At 44.0% G+C, this 23,161-nt stretch overlaps 2 protein-coding genes across 2 annotated transcripts; one reads left to right on the forward strand and one right to left on the reverse strand.

Annotated features, from left to right (window-relative positions):
• The first annotated feature begins 299 nt into the window (after nt 1–299).
• islr2 (immunoglobulin superfamily containing leucine-rich repeat 2) lies at nt 300–4,708 on the forward strand. Its single transcript, XM_041939215.1, has 2 exons — nt 300–525; nt 1,238–4,708. Exon 2 carries the CDS (start codon nt 1,247–1,249, stop codon nt 3,389–3,391), a length of 2,145 nt encoding a protein of 714 aa, XP_041795149.1. The 5' UTR covers nt 300–525; nt 1,238–1,246; the 3' UTR covers nt 3,392–4,708.
• A 381-nt stretch (nt 4,709–5,089) lies between these two features.
• On the reverse strand, nt 5,090–17,984 carry stra6 (signaling receptor and transporter of retinol STRA6). The gene is made up of 17 exons (XM_041939605.1): nt 17,726–17,984; nt 16,322–16,388; nt 15,575–15,657; nt 14,516–14,649; nt 13,866–14,032; nt 12,820–12,945; nt 11,957–12,027; nt 11,003–11,082; nt 10,833–10,894; nt 10,254–10,416; nt 10,014–10,089; nt 9,447–9,580; nt 8,860–8,977; nt 8,376–8,477; nt 8,105–8,268; nt 7,252–7,389; nt 5,090–6,129 (listed from the first exon to the last, which is right to left on the reverse strand). The coding sequence occupies exons 1-17, from the start codon at nt 17,794–17,796 to the stop codon at nt 5,891–5,893; spliced, it is 1,995 nt and encodes a 664-aa protein (XP_041795539.1). The 5' UTR covers nt 17,797–17,984; the 3' UTR covers nt 5,090–5,890.
• Between the last annotated feature and the right edge of the window lie 5,177 nt (nt 17,985–23,161).

Consider the following 23,161-nt stretch of genomic DNA (forward strand, 5'->3'; position numbering starts at 1 on the left):
CTGGATTTGGATCCTCGTACTCGCAGCACAACTCAACTCATAATCTGTCAGTGCGTTTGGAAACTCTGGGCCTTTAATTAAAGACAAAAGGCTGCTCGCCGAGCCGAATGAGGTCAAAGATTAGACTTGGGTCGAGGTAATAAATTAAACATCGGATCTTAAATTATGAATCTTCTCTGAGGGTGGAGGACCTGGAGCCTCTGTATCTTTAATAGTGAGGAGAGAGATGGGAGAGGCTGCGCGTTCACGTCTCCTTTTCTCGCTCCGCGGCGGCGGGAACGCGCAGTGGAGCTCACAGTCGCTGGAGAGGAAAAAAGCGCCGTCGGACTGCAACAGCGACTCACCGGGGAAAATGTGCCCTCGGCCGCCTTCCATCAACGCCGTCGACGTCTGCAAAAGTCATGTGAAAGGATCCGCAGCATATGAGGACTCGACTTTTCTCCACCATTAAACTTGTTTCAGAGGATTGAAAACTCCAGAGTGATTAATAACAAGACCCCAGGAATTGAAGTTAACATTGGACAGGTAAGAGGATTTAGTAGCTGATGTGACAGTTGCTGTAGGTAAAAGATGAATCAGACTTTGAGCAGAATCCAGATAAACGCTAAGGTGGAGAACATCGCCCTGTAGGTCAGTTGCAACTGTGATGAATCACAAGGGCATCTGTTTATGCACAAAGCTACACCTTTATGTAAACTGCTAGTTGAGATGCGCAATTTAACTCTTTCTGAAAGTCAAGTGTTTTTGATTAACTGCAAAAATCAAAGGTTTCACGCTGTAGACAGCGTCTGTTTGTCCGCACCGGATTGAGGAAACGCGCACAGGGCAGGAGGGACCGACTGACCCTGAAATTGCTGTAGATATGACACTGAGCGCATATCCTTCAAAACAGTGCAAAACTCCTTTAAAAACAATGCTATGTGTGTGCATTGCATTGGTACCGTGCGAAACAAAAGGAAACTTCGCATATGACGCTTCCAGGTAGATTGTGTGACAGCAGCAGCAGCAGTAGTAGTATTCACCTTGTTTTTGTGTTCAGTTTCTTTGTCATCACATGAGTTTGTGTTGTGTTAAAGAGCCTTGATGCCACTTAACTCACTCAGTAAAACACATTTGAATTAATATGAGATGTAAAAGCTTCCACAGTACATTTCCGCTGCAGTAATAGACATAATGGATGCTATGTGACTGATGGAGATTTTACCCTTGGCTAATGTCTGCTTATTGATACTTGCAGGTGCAGAAAATGGCGGGACGGCTCCTGCAGCTCTTTGCCTTGTGGACTATTGTGATTGGCATTGTGCAGTGCTGTCCAGAGCTCTGCAGCTGCCAGGATAAATTTGCCCACCAGTTCGCTGACTGTGCTTACAAAGACCTGCTGACGGTGCCCGTGGGTCTCCCGTCCAATGTCACCACTGTGAGCCTTTCTGCCAATAAGATCAAATTGCTGAAAAGTAAAAGCTTCGTCAATATCACGCAGGTCACCTCTCTCTGGCTGGCCCACAATGAGATAGTTACCATAGAGACGAACACCTTGGCCCCCTTGATCCAGCTCCGCAACCTGGACATCAGCCACAACAAAATCGTGAACTTTCCATGGGAGGATCTGCACAACCTCACAGCCCTGCAGCTGCTGAAAATGAACAACAATGAGATGGTGAACCTTCCAAAAGATGCCTTTTCCACCCTCAAAGACTTGAGGTCGCTGCGCATCAACAACAACAAGTTCACCACCATTGTGCAGGACACCTTCAGTGCTCTCACCTCCATGTCCCACCTTCAGATTTTCCGCAACCCCTTCACGTGCTCCTGCAGCCTGGAGTGGCTGAGGGACTGGATCACGACAACTAAGATTTCGGTCCCCGAGCCAGAATCAATTTTATGCGAGGGCCCTGAACACCTGAAGGGTACGATGGTTACTAATATGCCCAAACTGGACTGTAAGCCCCCTACTGTTACAATAACATACCAGCCCAACATTGAGAACACAGAGCTCTACGAGGGTTTCATGGTCATCTTAAACTGTGAGACAACAGGGAGCCCCAGACCACAAGTCAGCTGGGAGGTGACTGCAGGAAATCAAAACTATCTGTTCCCCCTGCCCGTCACTGGAGAGACAAATGAGGCGCCAATTAATGATAAAACAACCAACAATCGATTCTTGGTGTTTAGAAACGGCACCCTCATCATCCCTCGTATGAGTAAAAAGGAGGATGGAAATTACAGCTGCTCTGCGGTGAATGATTTGGGTAAGGCGGAGAGCAGTGTTAAAGTGGCTATGGCGGCCACCCAAAAGCACGGCGGCGATGCAAAGCTTGACTCCACGGTGGACAAGATCCGTCCTTCTGCCAAAAAGCCTGCGGAGCCCAAGATCTCCAAAAACAATGTGATCAACTGGAGCAAGTCTGAAGAAAAGACAAAGGACGGGCCTGAAGGCTCGTCAGACAAAAACGACGGCACCGGGCAGGCCGGCGGCGTGTCGAAGGACCCCACCTTCGCCAGCAAGTGCGGCGTGAGGGACAGCAGTGAATACATCTCCAACCACGCCTTCAACCTGAGCTTGGACGACCTGAAGCAGTACACTTTCGATTTCGGGGTCATCGCGTTAGAGGTGTCAGAGACGGAGGCCAAAGTGCAGCTAAATCCGCTGCAGCTTCCCAGCAGCAAATCTAACCTTCATCTCAGTCACACTGAAAAACAGGAAACGGTGGACAAAGAGCCTCTGGGTCTGTTCCAGTCCTCATCCAGTAAAGACAGCCTCGACATGCTCTACCTCTGTGTAAATACAGGTAATGGACACTCTATGGTTCAGTGGTCCAACATAGAGGAGGGGGTTAATTCCTACCGCTTCCATGGTTTACAGCCTGGCACCAATTACACACTTTGTCTCACCTATGGGGGGCAGGACTGCCAAGTGCAAGTAGTCTTCACAACTAGGAAAAAGATCCCCTCCCTGCTTATCATCGTTGTTGTCAGCATTTTCCTACTGGGTCTGGCCACTGTTCCCTTACTGGGGGCCACCTGCTGCCATTTGCTATACAAGTACCAAGGGAAGACCTACAAGCTGATCATGAGGGCTCAGAATCCGGATCAGATGGAGAAACAAATGGCAGGAGATTTTGATCCTAGGGCGTCTTTCGTGGAGTCGGAGAAAACATTCAACCCCAGCGAGTTAGGCGAGGGGGAGGGAGAGGCCGAGGGAGAGGAGGGAGACGGAGAGGGAGAGGCTGAGGGCAGCGTGGTGACGGAGTCCATCCCCGGATCCTCATCCAAAACCAACCAGGAGGAGTTCGAGGTGGGCTCGGAGTACAGTGACAGGTTACCGCTGGGAGCAGAGGCGGTCAACATCTCGGAGGAGATCAACGGCAACTACAAGCAGCCAAGCCGCTGAGCTCCGCCGCTGCCTGCCAGTGTCATGTAAAATATTTTACTTTCAAGTAGCCCACATTCAAGCAGGTAACTCACCCACCATTCCTCCACGTGAAAACCGGCGGCTTCTGCAAACACAGGTGGATCTTTTCATTTATTATTATTTTTTACCTCAGAAAGTCCTCCGTCGATCACCTGAGATTGTGAATTGATTCATGTGACATTTGTAGTCTTAACAGTTACTGTAAGGTTAAAATAAGCGACATACGTTTATGGTGCGAGCAGAGCTTTCTCCTCCAGTTTTATCAGACCTCAAAGGTGACAGGAAAGCAACAAAAACGCTTCCCTTTTTCTGCGGGACACACGCGGATGGGCGCGGGCGCAAATTGTGCAAAAGGCACGGCGCGGAGCTCGCCAGAGTTCCGCGTAATTTAAGGCAAAAAACAAACAAACAAACAAACAAACAAAAACAAGATGTAATCATCGTTTTGAGAGCACAAAAATAATACAACATCAAAGTGCCACGTGTTTTAAAGCCATTAAAAAACAGCAGGGACCAATAATTTCTAAGATGTGCGCACATGCGCCAGACGCGCGTGAGCCTCGTCTAAAACCTGCCAATTATCGTCTTCTCAGGTGTCGGCACGCCGGCTCCGCTCCTCTAGTCCACGGAACACTTGTCGCAGATTTGGACGATGACATTTGAGAAGCAGCCAGACGCGGATATTTGGTTCCGGTGTTTTTGCGCCTCACCCGCCCGTTGTCTTGTGCGTCCAGGAGGGGAAATTTCACTTTCAGCTGTGTTGTGCTTGACGGGAAATCCCAGGTTATTTACCAACGAGATGTTGTTCGACGTAATGTTAAGGCTTTAAAAAATGTGCGACTTTAAACCTCTTAATCAACGGGTGCTTGCTCTCGCTTTTTACAATGAACGTGTCCATGGCATGTCACACGTATTTCCTTGTGTGGTTTTTATTAGTGTAGTCTAGAGGACTTTAGATGTTGCTGTCAACCTGTGATGTAAAGCCATGTGAAATGAAATTATTCTCCTTTTTTCATTTTTTTTTTTACGACGGTAAATTTCTATGAAGCCTCACCAAAAAGGCGCATGTGAGTGTCTGGCGGCTTCACTGTCTTGTAATTGATGCATATAGTGACTTTTTGTGAACTGTTGTAAAACGAAACTGAAAACCGGTGACCTTTCAAGATTTTTTGATATAATTTTATGTAAGTGGAATTAATAAAACATATGAAAATATACGGACGATTTTCTGGATTTATCATTGCGGATTGAGATGTTTCAGGAGGAAAAAAAATAAATCTCAGCTCCATTATTTTTTAAAGGTGATCGAAATAATAAAATGATTATTAATTAATGAAACACAACTAGTTTACGTTTGAAATGGATTCAGATGAGGCTTTCACGTGCCCGGTTTCTTTATTTCTTAGCGTTTCTTTTTATTATGGGAGCTTTGGTCTTTATCGTATTTCTTTTAAAGACGAAAAATAGATGGACAGAGTGTTTCTGCAGAAGATTAAGAAAAGTGCTGCGTTTCAAAGCGCTGATCAACACAAAGACCCCCTTTTATCTTCATTTTTCGTTTTGGACCTGTTCAGCTCATTTCGCTCAAGACAACACAGCAGCATCACAGCATGCATATATATATGACTGAAGAAAAAGAAAAACGTTTGTTTCAGTTTTATTTTCACGGTAATCAGAAGGAAAATTCGGGTGTTTTCACTTAAAAGTGGGCATTTTAAATGTAAATGCAGAGGCAATCCATGTAATATGGTGAATATCAGAAAACCAGGCGAGAGTTTTGACAGCAATAACAATAGCAGCGAGTGTTTCTGGACTTCAAGATCTACAAATAAAACAGAAAATACAAACAGTCTATTTGTCTGTTAGCTCATGTCCCACAGGTTACTGTTAATTACACAAAATGTGTGCAAATGAAAAATTTATTATCCAGCCTATGAAAACAGCTCAGTCTGTAAATTAATAAATAGTGAAATGCTCTACATATTAATAATACCCTCTTTAAAAGGATGCTTCAGTGGACAGCGCATCCATGCGTTTAAGTTTGGGCAACTACGAATTTGCATTATCTGCACTATATGCTAATGACAACATATTGGAAAACATGTGATTAACCTACAGGTCGAAACGTACAGCAAATGAGTGCTATCCCAAAATAAGCACATAAACGCCTCGAAAATGACACTTAATGAGTGTGTTTGGATGGAAGGTCGGTGCCACACACAAGCTTTCCCAGCAGACTGGAGATTGTGGCCCTCACATATGAACAGCCAGGGGGCCGTGAAGAGCATGAGGTGGACACACAAGCTCCAGGCAGGAAAGGCTTGGGTGACCATCTCTACGTGTGGCACCGAACAATAAGTGCACTTATTTCACCAAAGGCAGACCTACAGTTGGTGTGGGCAAATAAAATGACTGTAGAATTTTCCCAAAACCAAAAGAGACTGTGCAGCCGATCCTTCATCAGGGTGACGTTCATGTTCAGTTGCTGGCGGCGGCCTCGGCCTCCTTGGTTGCTACCTCTTTTGTGCTCCCCTCCTTGGTGCTGCGGTTTAGGCTTCCGTTCAGAAAGCTCTCTGCGGCCTGACGCTGGAAGTGCTTTCTGGTGCCCACCAGGGAGGGGTTGTTGACCAGGGTGTAGAGGAGCTGCCAGTGCCTGCGAGCCCTCTTGGCACTGGACACTTTGTGCTGCTTCTTCTCCTGCTGGACCAGCTGGATCCCTGAGGACATTCAGACATCATGATAGCACTGATGGTATGTCATATACACAAATCCTATAGTCACAAGAATAGATAACCCTTTTTTAAAAATAAATAAATAAATAAATAAATCTTAACTGGAATGGGAAAAGACTCTTTTGAGGGCCACCCAGGACCAGCTACATACTCTAAAAAGAGTAATAATAGAAAGCAATCATATTCTAATCCTCTAAGCATGTTCGGAGCATATTGGGCTTGCCATTAACACGCTGAAAGCTAAAGCCCCTTGGGCAACATGAATATGAAACAGGCAATTAGCGTATAGCTCATCTGTGTAATCAGCTACTAGGGAACTAATCTTTGCAATACAATAGCTTGTTCCTGATAATGCGCTGTCCTCTAGATGCAGACAAGCACCATCTCTACTGTGCGTTTCTAATTGGACACCACGCAAAGTTGGATTCCACAACAGCCGATGAAGCCTGATGCATTTTCCTGCTAGTTTCTCACTCTGGCGTATGCCCCCTGTAGGCGACCATCACTCCCCTTTGTGTCAATACTGTCAGCCTAGCAACAGCCTTAAAGGAGCTGTTTATCTTTTGGGTAAAACACATAAGTGATACATTGGCTTCATTTGTATTGAACAATATATATATATATATATATATATATATATATATATATATAATGGCGACTTATGGGACGACACAGTCTCTTGGTGACAGAGGCTGAGGGCTCAGGCGAGTGTGGGCATGCTAATCAGTTTATGACAGATTTGATTGAGATCAGCAGCAGGAGTGTAAATTATTCCGCAGCGAGACTCAATTTGCTCTTGACATATTAAATCAGAACTGCTAAGCTTTCATTCCTTCCTCGCGTGCAGGACAGTGGTATGATCTGATTATGTGTTACAGTGACCTGCGACTGAATCCTGAAGCTCCCTGGAGAAATGAAAGAAGTCACACTGCCTTTAATAAAGATATGAGTCTACTGTTTATCTTTTGAAGGGTAAAGCTGGTGATATGCTACATTCTGTTATTGTCATGAAAAGACGAAAACAAAGTATGAGCGTTTGTGTGAGCTGAATTATTCGCTCTTGGGAAATGAGCTGAGTGGGACTGTGAGTGAGTTTTTGCTACAGACCCTCTTCAGCGTCCCGTGACCTTTGTGCAGCGTTGCCGTCCTGGCCCATGGACTGCAGCAGCATCCCGCAGAAGGCCTTCATCACAGGATGAGACTGGCTCACCTCAATCTTCAGATAATGAGCATAGCAGCGGTAGGCTGCAGACAGACACAGGGAGGGGGGGATCACTCTGACTGGGCAAAAGCAATAAACACATAGGACTACACCCCACGTTGGCTTTGAGGCAATCACACATAATGGCCATACAATCACACTTCTTTTTTTTTTCTTTAACCACCTGCTTTTCCTGACAACAGATGTCTTAAATCTGCAGCCATTTCAGAGATCGGTACGCAATTACAGCCCCGCACTGCACAGAATACAGATATCATACGAGCTGCAGTGAGCTGCTGCCAGGTTAAAGTGGATAGGATACACGTTTCTGGCCTCTAAGTGGGATCAGTAAAAATGCATTTGCTCACAGAAAATTGCTTCTCTTTAAGCTGACACAGTGAGAGTAAAAAAAAACCCCACTGGCATCTACAAAGGTAAAAGCATGATGTTAATACCAGTGAATATGTTAACATTTTGTGTCTGAGACTAAAAAGGGGGAACAAACATAGGAAAATGTAAAATATAATGAGCAGTGAAGTCTAAGGCGTTGAATTCCCCAGCAATGCCTTGTTGTTGTTTTTATTTGAACACATATAATTGACTAATTTTGCCAGTGAGACAGCAAAGGTACAAGCTATCCATTATATGAAGATATATTTTCAAAGCAGATGACATTGACCTGATGCTTCGGTCTGGCCGAACCACACAGTGACATTATGGCTGTGTTGATCTGCACAGAGTGCAGAATATCTGGCTCACCCGGGTCAAATGCCTCCACATTGCGGTTAAGAAGACTGATATCCATGCGTCCCATGTGGACAATGTTGAACAGGGCTGTGATGATCATGCGCCACACCGCCAGCAGCACCCCGATCAGAACGTTGACTGGAAACAGCAGGTAAGTCAGCAGGAACAGGTTACCTCTGTAAGATAGGACAGAATGCGTCAAACGTACAGGACCATGCCGTGATTATCTGACAGTAAAACACATAGGAAACATGGCATAGCATCAGCAAAGGCGCTGAGTCACCTGTTGTCTAAGTCTCGTGTGCCTGCCGTTTTTTTGATGAAGCAAAACCTGCTGGTGATGTGTTGAATCAACACAGCCAAGAGAATCATGAGCCAGAAGGGCCTGAAAGGTCAAAAACAACAATCAGACATCTCCTGCAGTGGAACAAGAAGTACAGAAAGCACAAAAACATTTGGTAACTGACTATATTTGACCTAAATCCATTCCTGTGCAACATACATGGAGCATGTTGTTGCTGTTAATTGAAAACCATCCCAGGCGTCAAGTTTTCAGGAAGCAGCAATTCTACATTGAATGACATGCATTTTTGAGTTTATCCAGTTTTTTTTTTTTTTTTTTTGAAAGATTGTTTTAAGCCAAGACCAGCATGAAAAGTTCTCAGATTTTTGCGTGACAACAGCAATTTTACGGTGGGACGTTATGCCTTAGTCATGCAGTCTGCAGACAGAGAACTTTATTGAGTAATAGGTGTGGCGATGCTCACCACATGCTCCACAGGATCTGAAAGAGGATCAGATTCTGTCTGTGCAGGACGGGTATGACAATGAGGAAGACAGCGATCAGAAGGCAGAGGAAGAACACCATGGTCTGGACGATCATGCCTGCAGGGGAGAGATCAGAGCTTCAGGGCCTCGTACACCACGCCCAGCATCCGACACATCGACACAGCACACCCACTCCTCAGTGAAGGGAGGGGTGAGCAATAACTCTTCTGAGAAACCTCAAGAACAGAACTTGAGAAGGCTCCTGTCATGAATCGCAAGTAAAACCCTGACAAAGCTGTATTCTGGATGAGTTAATCAGTGCTAGAAAGATGCATTTAGAAGCATTAAAAGGAGCGTGAACAGTACTGCTAATACAGCATAAATGGAATGGCTTGCTGAAGCTATTTTGCCACTTTGTGTTCAAACATCTCTTTATTCAGGGGTGCAATACTGTGCCCATTACCAAAATGCCCATATGCCGATATGATACACAAAATGTAAGGTTTAAGCAGCATTTCTGAAGCAATGCAACAAAAAAACAAAATGTTAGCATACAAGAACTTGAACTTTAAAAAAAAAACTGTACCGATGAAGATGTGGGCTGCCGTGAAGCTGGTGTATCCCATCCAGCAGACCAGTGCTGGCCGGGAAGCCCTGATACTTCTCTGACAGTTGTAAACATTGTAGATATCTCCTCTGTACAGCCCCTTCAAATTGGACCTACAGAAGCAAAATGGCAATCAAGACAATGCAGCACTATGCAAAACATAAACTGATTCATCAGTAAATGTACAAATTACATAGTTAATTGAGGAGGTAATGTAGCATGGGGATACGTCCGAAATGCAATTCAATACTCAACACAGAAAAGCATTTCTTTAATATGACAGAATTTATGGTAATGGCACAGTATTATGTTTCTTATCTTAATAGCCATTTTCAATTCCAGCAGCATTTAACGCTGAGTGAATGCTTTTCTGCCTGTCTGGATGATTAGTACTCTATTATGTTATTATAACTCCTCTGTGAGCCATCTCATAATGAAGGAACCAGAATGCGAAGCACGCTCGTGATCCTCAGAACCTTTGGGGAGAGAGCAGAAGAATAAGAAGGAGAGTGAAAAGCTATTAATCGGTTCTTTTCTCACACCTACCGATGCAGAACCATGGACCGCATGAGCATGGCCAGGTTGACCAAACCAGACAGGGTCATCGCTGAGATATAGCACACTGCAGGACAAAGAGCACATGACATTCAGGCTGTTTGCTGCAGGAGGATTCACTGACAGTTAGCATGTTAATATTACCCTCTGCAGGTTTAAAACATGCACGCAGCAAGTATGAGAGGAGAGAGATGTAACTAAATTAACTTCCTGCTTCCTGGTTTAACTCACCTTCTACACACCACATGTAGTAAACCACTATTCTGACCACTTCGTGTTTGTCTGGAGACAGCATAATCTTGAAACCAGCTAGAACGTTGGCAATGTCTTCATCGACTCCTGAACGGGCAGTCTGGAGAGACGGCACAACCGCTGAGATCAGAAGAAGACCCACCTAAAAAATAAATAAATAATTAAACAAACACATAAACATAACAACTGGACTTTATTCATTAGTAGGAAAACTAACATGGTAATGCAATGGCTTTTAGAGCTGTGCAGATTAAAACTGGATCATCCTCTGCTGATAATTAATTTACAATCAGGTGAATTCAGTGTGGAGCATTTAAAGTCTGCTAAGTTCTTGGAGGTACAGTGGTGTCAAATGTAATGTATTCAGAGTCTGGACTGAATTTAGGATTGGTTCAAGTCAATAAAGACCTGATAGATGTTTGAGTATCCTGGACTCTGCGGGAGGTTTTATCTAAAGCAGAGGCAGACATATTACATTCAGTATGCGACTGCCACTTTGTCCTCATGTATTATGGATTTGTTTGGATTATAAAGTCTAATAGTAGATATGGTAGTTACCTGATACACGGTTATAAATGACACTACACCAGATATAGCCAACTTCAGAGGAAAGCGGAAGGCTGTTTGAGGAAAAAAAAAAAAAAAAGAGCAAAGTATTCAAAATTTAACAGGAGATGACAGTTGAAGGCATGACCAGGCAGAACGCAGGGCCGAGACAGTACATTTACCTTCCTCTGGTGTATAAATGTACGACTTCACGGCATCGATTATTCTTTGAGGGAGCTTGGGTGTCTCTGTGTTCGATGTGCTGAGGTGAAAAATAAACAGAGGTGCAAATTTAAAAAGCTGCATTTTATACCAATGAATTCACGAGATTGTGGTTAGGACACTTGAGAATGAATGAGCCACTTTTGCCATCATCCTTGAATACATCAAATCTGTGTAAGTAGAGTCCAACATCCTCTACAAACGGAAAAACATGCATTATTTCCTGGTGCTCATCCACCGTGACGGAAACCTCTGCATGACATGTCAGTCATTTGCATTGACTGTAATGGTCTGACCACTTTCCTCAGATAAAAGTTCATTTTTTACTTGGAATAAGGATATAAATGCCTTTACGGAAATAAGCAAGGGGATAAATCTCTCATGCTACAGGGGCTGACTATACAGCAGAGTCTGGACCAGCAGTAGCAGATAGCAGCCAGGATTATTTTGCATAACTGGAAGAGCCCACATAGACCAGAGTGCACAGAGTGGCTTAAACTAATGTCGGAGTCTGCCTCGACTGCCAGAGTAAAGAATGTCCAAAGCAAAAGTCCTACACTCACTGAGGTGGCTTTACAGTTAAGTTACAGGGCTCAAAGTTTAAAAATAAAATATCCAGGGGCACCCTTTGTAGTTTAGGGGCTAAGGTGCCGACCGTGAACGCATCTGAGCCCAGACCTTTGCTGTGTCTCTTTCTCACTTGTTTCTGGTCGTCTCTAATATATCGAAGGCTTAAAATATCCAAAAAGGTCCTAAAAGAGATAAAAGTCCCTAAAAAGCTCTCCCTTCAGCTGTGCTTAAATTCACAATTACACACATAATCAAACACGGTTCAAATTGTTTGTCGCAACATTGCATTTTGACTGAAGAGATGTCACAAGACAAACATAACATATAACGCCTCATTGCTGTACCTGATTTTGGTGGACTTCTTCTTCTTGAGCATTTTCTTCACATAGTCTTTATAGTAGCTGCTGCTGAGATCCTTGTAGAAAAATGGACATCATTCATGAAAGGAACTAGGTGATAACAGCACATAGAAAATAGGCCAGAATGGTGCAGCGAAGTTCAATAAGTTTATTAGATTTGTGGGGTCACACATGCTTCAGCTGCACCTTCATATTCCTGAGCTCCTTTGGAAGGATGTGGCATTAGCTGTCTAAATTTCAACTTTATTTTGTAATTATTAACATGTGGGAAAAAAAGCACTGCTCACCAGTTAAGCCTATTTCTAATAAGTCTCTGCATCTGTGCAGATTTATGGTGTCATATACTTTCCCGTGGGGTGCAGGAGAGAAGGGGGGCTGAGTCAAACTCCAGGCAATCGCCTCACCCCAGCTTTGTCACACCCATGCTGAGATTAGCATCAAATAAATACAGCATTGTGTCTCCTCCGCGAAACAACAAGGCAACCTTTTCATAATCTGATCAAGAACATAACGTAAACCAATTACGTCAAATCTACTTAAAATGATTAGGCAACTGGCACGCTGCGCTGGACTTCACATTTTCCCTCAGCCGAGACTGTATGAGCACGATAAGCCCCTTGATTAGCAGGAGGCTTATGCAGGTTCCTCACATGCACAGATTCAGAAGAAATGTGCGTCTTAGTGAGATTTTTCTTTTTAATAGCCCAGGCTTACGTGCGCATAGACTACTAATCAACACAGAGCATCCTTTTTGTTATGCAAGCATGCCAAACAATTAGTGCTATAAGGGCTGTGCAACCATCCTGAAGCAGACATGCCAGAGGAACTGCACTCAGATCAAAACTTACCTCTGTAGCGTTATTCTTTTCAGTGCCCTTTAAGCCCTTGAATAGAAGAAGGGGATACTGGAAACTAAGGAATGCCAGGCAAGCTATCTGGGGCAGGCTGGAGAAGAGGGAGTAGTGTTTGTGTATCTGCAAAGGAATAAAAGAAGACTTTAAATCACCTAGCAACTTGTTTTGGGAGTTTTGAAGTGACAGACTAGGAATACATGCTGAAACTGCATTGTACTGACACAGAAAGTGGACACAAATGGCTTTGTGTGTTGTGGTGGGAGTCTGCATGTTGGCCAAATGGGATGCTCACCACGACATGAAAATCTCCACTGACCAAATCCTTCTGATTTATTGCCTGAGAAAAATGCTACCATATTTAAAACTTTCTTCTTAAGTAATACACCAAATACTGGGATTGAATAATGTGATTTTCTTTCGGATTTGCATGTTTAGACAGGAATACAACGCTAAATGTAAAATTTATTCTATTGTCTTTCTGTGATTGAGCTCGGTCTTGCGGATCAGCTCAAATGTTCCCTGCGGCATTTGGTGCGTGCCAACTCATGGTGGGCAAGAAAGACAGGCATCACCACTATTAAAAAAACCTCTCAAAGCCTGGATGTCTCTCTCTCACACACACTAAACTGATTAACTGTGACAAAGCCTCTTGATTAAGACCAACAGACACTGGAACTAATTGTTTTGAGTTGTAGCCATTCGTCGCCCAGAAAGCTCAAACAACGTGCATATGGCACAAACATTTTCAAAGCTCCAACCTTGTGTCCATGAATTGATCTGAAAAACCCGACATCTCTCTTATATACACGCTACCGATCTGCTTTGTTTACTAATCAATGGGTTTCCAGACCAGAGCCAATCAGCTTTGTTTTAAATCCTTAAAGCTCAGACAGATGACACATTACAAAGAAAGTGACAGTTAATCCAGTGACAACCTAGACAGTATAGAGTGCTCTATTCCTCACAGACCTATTGCTGTCTCTTAAGCAGTTATAGAAGCACTGGGAATCACAGCGCTATTGAAAATCATCTGTGCTTACCAGAGGCGTTTTGGGACAGTCAATTTTCTGCCAGACCAGAACACCAAAGTGCGTCCACGACAAGAGGCTACCAAGAACGTAGCCAACTTTATTATGTAAGGTACCGCATGCCAGGAGAGGGTAGTATAGCGCGGGGTAGTAGAAGACTCCCAGAATCACCCAGTTCTCTGCAAATACAACAAAAGTGTGTGAAGATCCATAGCACCCAAAGGAAAATGCGCTGATTTGTGATTTGCTGGACAATGTGACACAAGATCGTAACTCGGACAACAGATTCCGCCTTTCCCTACAAATGCGTGGAAATGATGAGAGATTTAAGATCAAACTCTGCTGCATTGCCACTTTGTTTCCTACCCTGCTGAACTTTGCACAGACTGTTTGGGGATCGTGCAAAGTAACAGGGAACAGACTCCTTACAGTCAATCCTTATGTAATTCCATTTCAGAAAAAAAAGAAAAAGCTTCCAGTAAAGCTTATCATCAAACTCTTAAGTCAAAAATAACAGAGACACAAAGTAATCACATTACATAACACAGATATTGTGTTATGTGCCTAGTGACACATTTGACTACTAAGATTCAAAATCTGTGTAAAAAGTGAATGCAGATAGGCTGATGCTCCTGCAGGAAGAACCAAGATGACATCCTCACGTTTGTTCTCTGTGTCTGTCGTGAAGGGGAGGGGGTTTGGCGATATGATCAGGCCCCATAGTTTGCACAGGAGCACTCCAAACACAGCCACTGCAAGGCCCTTGTGCTGCGTATGATCCAGGAAGTTGACCGGACTGTGAAATCAAGCAGCAGGTATTTAGAGCCCACATGTCACCGGCCTCACATTTGGATCAAACGGTTACTGAGCAGAAATGACACACTTCAAACAGTTTGATTTAGAGTATATCAGACATTTTTAGTGTGATTTTTTTTTTCCAAGCTGCCCTTGACTTCCATTCATGTCAGTATAGTATGAAAATCAACTGTGAGGCTTGAAACTGGCCTGAAATAGGAAAATCCATCAGTTTTCAAACTCTCTTAATCCAGGGAAGGTTGACTGAGAATGAAAGCTCTAATTAGTGCCCGCCTCCAAAAACACACACATTCACACAGAGAAGTTAGCCTGTGTGACCACAGTTTTATCTGCTGGCTACTGAGCAGCTCCACTGGAGCAGATATGGGGGCTAATTGCTCAAGGGTACTTTGGACAGCCAGTCAAAAGATGAAATTAGCACGATAAGGTTTGTGGTAATATAAACTGCAAGTTGCTAGACATCCTTGACTTAAAACTTAGCTAAAAGTTGCCTCTAGAACATGACAAACAGTCTTTATCCCCACATGTATGTTTCCATATTGTTAATGGTGGAACAACTGAATATGTAAATGCAATGGCTCACTGCAATATCATATCATCTGTCATGCTGAATATTCACTGTGATGGATTTTCGAATCCCAACCAAAGTATATGCAGATGGAACATACTGTACTGAAATGAACGGAAGTCAATGACAGCCAAGTAAATACAAAATCAATCTATAAATCTGCCGTATGTTTGGCAAATGATTAATAGTGATGAAAACTATATGAAGTGAAATGGGCTACACCATGCAAAACTACTAATATGGTTGTATCAAAGCAAGAAGCTGTGTGATTTCACATTTAACCACAGTGTTTTTATCATTCAAGAAAAGAGAGATAAAAGACAAAATACAGCCTCACCTGAGTAAACCTGGGAGGCCTTTCTGTCTGTCGCCCACCTTCGTGCGTCTGGCTAAGATTGCTAGGATCAGCATGACAACAAGCTAGGGGAAGAAGATGCACCAGTTAGCCTTATCTGCAGAGGTGTATGCAGCTGTGCATGCAGCTGTGCATTCCCCTGGCTTCAGGCGTCACCCTGCTTCACACTAAAAAGGAGCTGATGCCACAAAAGGCCGAACCCCGGTGGCTCATTAACGCTCCCCATGGATGTAGTATGAAAGAATTGTCATCAGTCAGGATCACTGACCAGCGAGAGGTCAGTGACCCAGCATGACCTGTGACACATTTAGGAAACACAAGCCTGGTGAGACTGCCGGCCAGTCTGGACCAACTACCATGACTATCTTTCCACAGACATCAAAAGAAGAGAAAGTGACATCATTACATAAACACAATAGGTGACAACACACATAATATGTCCAATAATTAGTGAAATGGTAATGATGGTGAACGTTACTGGGTCTCGTATTGGTAGAGTGACAAAATTTAGCAATAGGGTTACCAATCTTCTGCAGTCAGTTGTTATATATTATTATGATTCAATATTCAAGTAATTGTAGTATTTAATGAGAAGAAAACCAAACCTTGCATACTGCACATCATAAAACCTGCTTCATTTTGACAACCAGGTGTGATATCATGCACCCAGTGAATGACAGGACAGTGTAATGTTGCTTCACATTAACACAAACGGGAACGCAGACTTACAGATATCGCTGTAATGCATATATGGTAGAGCCTGTCATCAGCCGTGGGGTCACATGGAGGGATTATTCTAAAAAAAGGAACACAACATTCACACATGAGCAAAACAATCAAGGATTTGAGTCACCAAGCAGGCCGACACCTCACTAAACCTTTCACACGTCACCGTCAGGACCATTTGTGGCTGGAAACTTTGCAGCTGAAATCCTGCAGCAGAGATTTGCATTTAAACGGATTGGTATCAGCGTGACACAGGAACAACAACAAATGCCTATGTTCATGTACCCGTACACTGGAAAAACAGGAATGCCTGGTCATGGGGTAGTTATTACAACTCTGATATTCAGAGAAGGCCTCATACCTGAACTATTCTGGGTTGGGAGACTTATTTGGGAAAATACTACAGTATACAGTATACTTTATGGTCTGTGAGCACAGAGATGGCAGCTTCCAGAATGGATGTTTTGACATGTTTCACAGCAGTCCCTTACCTGTCCAAACAATGTGTGAATTTGTCACTTGGCAGTCAGAGAGCAGACCATTTGTAAATTTAAGGCCGTGTCAAAATTCACATTTCAAGTGTGAGATCTGCAGCGGGACATCTTAGTGTTTACAAATCAGCCAGCTAAAACTGATAGTGAGCTACAGTAGTGGCCATGCTGAAGCTTTTCAGACCACAACTCAGCAAAGTCTATTAATTTACACGATAGCCAGGCAGTTCATTAGCTAAACATGGTGACTGGTGATCAATTGCACTACTTCCATCCTATTTCGGTCACATTGTTCCTCTGAGGACATTATTAAATATTTTTTTCTATTAATCTGTGCCAATGTATACATGGTGGTAACATGGAAAAGCAATTTAGAAACATCCCCAGAAGAACTAACTGGAAGTACTGCTCGTGTCCTGTTGCATTGTGGGATGGGCCGGGAGCAAAGATTGATGCTACAACACACAGTTTGGGAACTTGCATCGAACTTTGCATAGTGCCATGTCCTATATCTTGAAAAACTTCACAATGAAACATTTACTTACTGAATTATTTTGGGTTGAATGCACATAGCGTTTGTTCATACTTTTTTATGGGAAAAACCTACCAGCTTTCCACACAACCTGCATGCTCGAGGCATGAAAATGAGAAGGCCTTTACTGCAAAATGACAAATGAACTGAACAGAAACAAGACCACACATTGACAGCGGCACTGTAGAAGTGTGCCAAGTGTCACCTAATATCTCAATGAGAGCTGTATCTCACCACAAACTTGCTTAGACTTAAAAAAAAAAAAGTTTAAAGAAGTACTAATATGCATTAAACGACGGGCAGGCTGATTTTTAGACAAACAATAAAATAATGCATAAACTAACTTAAGTAATCTTAAGTTCTCAGAAAGATTAAGATACTTACTCTGCTTCAATTTTGGATGGCAAAGGATCCAGGTCCGGGTACTCATAGTCCAGCAGAGCATCCTTATCCATTGTGCTGCCTCTTTTTCAAACAGATCCAAAGTCTTCCAAAGGAGCTGGAGCACTTTTAACCACAACCTCTGGCGACACACAGCTGCGCTCCCCTTGACTCAAGGGGGAAAAGTTCTCCCAATTCCCAAGGTGAACTCTGTTGCTGCTGCAGAGGCGTCCTTCTTTCCCTGTGTTTGGTCTAGTCTCCCTCTCACTCTCTTACCCTCCCTCACAGCCTGTATTCAGGTGCCCTCGTCCCACTGTGGAGCTGAGAGTAATGTGACAGGTCCTGGCTACAGCGTGCTGCCTCCACCCTGCAGGCCCTATTTCAGCTGAGGGTTGCCACCACACTGGGAGCCTGGGGAAAAGAGAGTGAGAAGGGGGCAGTGTGTGAAAGGAGGGGAAAATGTGGAGAGCTGGGCAGCCAATCTGGAAGGCCACCTGCAGCTTACTGGGATTACATCTACTTTTTGGGGTTGTGTTATTGGACCTGTTGCCGGTGGTTGAAGGGGTCAGGTGTGTGCAGTTATAAAATACCAGCTGGGACTGTGTGGGTAGCCGGGAGCGATGAGTCCTTCCAATCAGAGCAAAGTTCCACATAGATAACAGGGAAATTCTCACATTGTTTCCTTCAGTCATGGTTCAGTTACATTCGTGAAAGGTTAGGAAAACTAAATCCAGGTAAATCACCAGCACAGCAACATGGAACCAAGTACGGACGGAAGAAAGTGTTTTCAGGACAGTCAGATTACACCCCACCTATCTACGTAACTCTGCACCTTCAGCTTGATAAGGATCAAGGAAAGGTTCATTCACCCCAGTACTTTGTCTTCAGCAGATAAATTAAGATAAAGATGTCTCAGAGCATATTCACTCTAAACCTGATTCCAAAAAGATGTCTGCTTCTTCAATGTGTTATAATGTGTTGTATTCTTCGAAATGTGACAATAGGCAATTTGCAAATAGTGATGCAAGTCATCCAGTAAACTGCTGATAAAAATCAGATATCGCGGGGCGTAAATCTATGTTTTCAACATGATACGAGCATGTGATACTTGAATGAAATAGACTTCACAATAGGTACAGTCACACTGCCCCGAGGACATGGCAGCTTTTTTTTTTCATACCAGTGGTGTCTTTTGTCAGCTCACGAGGCACAAACAATGTCCAACAATAAACAGCGACAACTCTCCATACAAAAGAGTGCAGACCTCAGAATATCAGGAGCTGCGATGGGCACTTTTTTTCCTGCCATTTTATAGACTGCTTGATCGATTCATTCAGAAAATAGTTACAGATTGATGGAGAATCACAATAATTGCTGGCTGCAAAATGGGAGAACAGTTAGATGATTTTTTTTTTTTTTTTTTTTTTTGTCTTATACTTCACATGACAGTGTGACCTGGCTCATCTCATCACACCAGGATGGATCTTGACTCCTGAGTCATGAAAAGTCTCTGTTACATATTAAATCCTGTCAGAGTCCAGCAGGTGGTTCACGAACAAAAAACTACTTTTCACACCAGATTTTTGGGCTAACTTTCATCACAGTTTTGACTGTCATGTGTTTTTTTTCTCTATTTCTTCTCTTTACCATGATCTCTGATGTTGTTTCTTATTTCTCCTGCAAAATAAGAAACAGGAATATGACTTATTTCTTAGGAGACAGAAAAGCTGATTTGGGCAGCAGGGATTCTGTGCTGAATTTACAAGAATCAGTGACAGCACCAACGGTACAAATAGAACAAAATGATCACAAAGAGTCTCCAACATGAGTAAAGCACAAGCATGTGAGTGCTACAAAGACAGGCTGAGGTCAAGGGTCATGCCAGCACCCTAACTCCAATTATTTCCTTTCTGCAACAACTTGAAGCAACAGCCAATGCGCTCACATTTTTATGTTTACATGCACCAGCAGCGTATACACAAAAGGTATGTATACACTGTATCATGTGCAACATGTCCACATTCAGCAGCTGCTGGCTGAGATTAAGTCAGTTTTGCAACACTGCCTCCATGTCAGCATACACTCATTATGACAGGATTACAGTCACACTTGTTTAAAAAGCAACAAAATTTCCCTGCTAACACTCCTGAGAAAACACGGTTTCTCAAGCATAGTAAGCCACCAAGTCAAATGTGCTCCCGAAGAAAAAGCAGCCCAGCAAATAAAGGGGTCACTGAACAAAGAATGCTTTGAACAGTTATAATTACATCACAGAGAGGCAGTTTGATTGGGCCAGACAGTTTCAGGTTTAGGAAGTCAGCTCAAAAGCTCTTTGCTCGGAAATATATGGAGCAGGAGCCTCGTAAAAACAAACACAATTGAGCGGCCAATCTGCTAATCCATTTTTAACAATCTCAACAGAAACATCATGACAGGTGCCGAGCCAAGCACCCACACGCTAATTAAATGTGAAGGAGACTGAGTTGACAAACACCTCCAGTGCCTCAGGAAGATTGGAATATAAATCTTCGTTAAACAGAAAATAATGCATGAATACAAGAAGTGCTTTAAATGTGATCTGGATATGGCTCATACCTGCATGACCATTAATGATGCTAAAACACTGTCCAGTAAGAGAAGATGCTGCTCAGATCTTCTCTACCTGACTTTCATATTCTTCTATCACTCAGGGACTCTGAGGAAGCCAGAAGTTTTCAGGCTGCAGCCATTAAACGGATTCAACACTTCAGCAGGAATGGATATATGTTAAACATGCAGGCGAATTAAATGACACTTTACTTTATTTTGCACGGTTTTTAAACAACATTTCGGCTTGCCGTGGATCTGTTTCCCACTGTTGAGCATGCTTGTCTCGGTTTCTGCGCAGGGCAGCTGGAGGCAGGTCCCCTGGATTCAGTTTCACAAAGAAAATCATGGACAAATTTCATGCCTTTGAAGTTGAGCTTGATCTCCTGACAACAAAGAGACTCTCAGGCTGAGCGCCGCGACAGGTAGGCCAACCTGTGCCTGTCCACATCTACAGGACTATCTGCCGCTCGGATGAAGGGTGAAATGTGTTTTACGCACATACGTTATTCGACCCAGGTGCGCTTGTCAGGGGAAACATTTATTATCGACTGCCAAGTTTCTCAACCTAGCCTACTTAATATCAGCTACACTGGCTAATCAGTTTTATAAGCTTGGAGCTGCGAGGCTACTCACCGACCGGCTGCAGGTGTGCTGCAGCGCCAGGTAGGCGTGGAAGGTGGTCAAAGCAGGACTGCTGCTCATTTTGTCAAGAGCCAAAAATGCTTTTAAAATAGGCTACATGTAGTTCACTACCTGCCTATATTTCCTACTCTAATTTCCCCAAAACAAGTGCATACTGCAGCCTTCAAAAGTCACTATAGTTAGAAATTTGGATCTTACCTGGTGTCACTCCTGTGCTGTCTGCAGCTTGGTTTGGAGCTTCAAATGAGTTTTCATCACTTTCTGCCACACACCCGAGTTCAATAATTACATAAACAAAACAACAACCTGAAAAGCAGCCTCTCTTTTTTTTTCTGGACACCTCACATGCAGTGTCTGCCTGGGACTTTGACCCGTCTCTATCTTGTTGTGGTGAGAACATCATAAAAGTGCTGCTGCACACTGATGTTGTGAAACATATAGAGGTGACTCATGTGGTCAAGTTCAAGTCAAAACTGACAATGGAATATATTGAATAAATTACAAGCCGCTGTGGTTTTTGTGCGTCCTTTTTGGATGAAATGAATATGTCAGGCTTCTGATGTCAGGTTTAAGCCTGTGTTTCAGCTGTGTCTTAATGTTAAGTGTCTATACTTGATGTCCTTTGTGACATCCTGCTGGGCTTTTTTGCTCTGTTGACATTTCAGGCCAGAGAGGTCATTGTTCCTGCCATAGTTGCATCAGCAAAGCGGTTACTGTATACTCTGACACATAAATCCGATGTTACAGCGGTTTTATCACAATGCAGGGGACTCCCATACATGTGGAAGTGGAGTCATTTCATTCACTTCTGGTGCTCTGTAACCCAGTGACTGAGACTTCCTTCAGACCCATGCTGGATGCAGTGAATACCGCAGGGCGGACCAGCAAGGTTAAGGTTAACGCCAGAGTTCAAAGTGGCAGATTTGTTATTTTCAGATGAATTTAATTGTGTTTGTGTGTCTTGAAGCTTTTGAGGGGGACTCTTTGCCGGAAGCATCAGTTTTTCTTTTGCTGGCCAGGCGGAGGATTTACGACTTCCTGTTGATGCACTGAGGGCAGCTGGTGTTCACTGCAGTCAGACCCTTTTGTGAATAAAATCATTAGTGTGACGGCGGGTGCAGAGAGAGACCCAGGAGCGGAAACGGAGAAGGTTAACAAAAGTTTATTTTGCAACAACAGGCAATAACTGAAACAATCGCTGGCAGCGTGAGGTCCAAACAAAACACGAACTCAGAGAGGTCCAGAGAGTGCTGGGCTGTGTGGGCAAGGGAGGCACTGGAACAAAAAGAGAAGAGACAAACAATTAATCAAAAAAGTTCAGCAAGCTATCAAAACGTACTATACCACAGGAGACTGAGACCAACTGATACCACGGTACGTGGAAGTATACTCTGGCGTCGAGGAGTCACTCCGCAGAGGTTAAATAGGCGTCCTAATCTCCTGAAGTGAACTCAGGTGTGCCCAAACACTCCTCGACGCATCGGGGGGGAGGGGAGCCTCAGGAAAACAAAACGTAAAGTTACAGCCCACAAAACAGAACACAGGAAATGGACCTTCAAAATAACAGCACAGACAATACCAACCGCCACAGTACCCCCCCCTCAACGAACGCCTCCAGGCGTTCTACCCGGCTTGTCCGGGTGAGCGGCATAAAAGTCCCGAAGGAGAGAGTCATCCAGAATGAGTCCCCTGGAGACCCAGGAACGCTCCTCTGGACCGTAACCCTCCCAATCCACCAAGAACTGGAAACCACGGCCGCGTGGACGGACATCCAAGATCCGTGACACCGTGTAGGCGGGATGACCATCAATGAGGCGGGGGGGAGGTGGGGCGGCGGCCGGCGGGCTGAGCTCGCTGGAATGCACCGGCTTCAACAGGGAAACATGGAAGGTGGGGTGGACCTTCATAGAGTCTGGTAGCTTGAGCCTGACGGCAGACGGATTAATGATCTTCAACACCTCGAAAGGACCGACAAAACGGGGAGAGAGCTTACGTGACTCAACATCCAACGGAAGATCCCGTGACGACAACCACACCTGCTGACCCGGTCGGTACTCGGGGGCGGAGACGCGGCGAGCGTCGGCCAGCCGTCGGTTCCTCTCCGTGGAGCGGGTGAGAGCAGCTCTGGCAGACTGCCATACCTCCTTAATCCTCCGGAGGTGCTCCTTCACAGAAGGGACGGATACCGCAGTCTCCTGCTCGGGAAAC

This window comes from Chelmon rostratus, chromosome 6, assembly GCF_017976325.1.
Source record: "Chelmon rostratus isolate fCheRos1 chromosome 6, fCheRos1.pri, whole genome shotgun sequence".
Lineage (NCBI taxonomy): Eukaryota > Metazoa > Chordata > Actinopteri > Chaetodontiformes > Chaetodontidae > Chelmon > Chelmon rostratus.

Bases quoted from the DNA above. Each gene is read 5' to 3' on its own strand.
- islr2 (XM_041939215.1), top strand. From the start codon at position 1,247: ATGGCGGGACGGCTCCTGCAGCTCTTTGCCTTGTGGACTATTGTGATT.
- stra6 (XM_041939605.1), bottom strand. From the start codon at position 17,796: ATGGATAAGGATGCTCTGCTGGACTATGAGTACCCGGACCTGGATCCT. The intron at 10,895-11,002 runs GTAAATGTACTG...TTCCTCAAACAG, and splicing joins CATTTATACACCAGAGGAAG to CCTTCCGCTTTCCTCTGAAG. The intron at 8,269-8,375 runs GTGACTCAGCGC...CCTATCTTACAG, and splicing joins ACACGAGACTTAGACAACAG to AGGTAACCTGTTCCTGCTGA.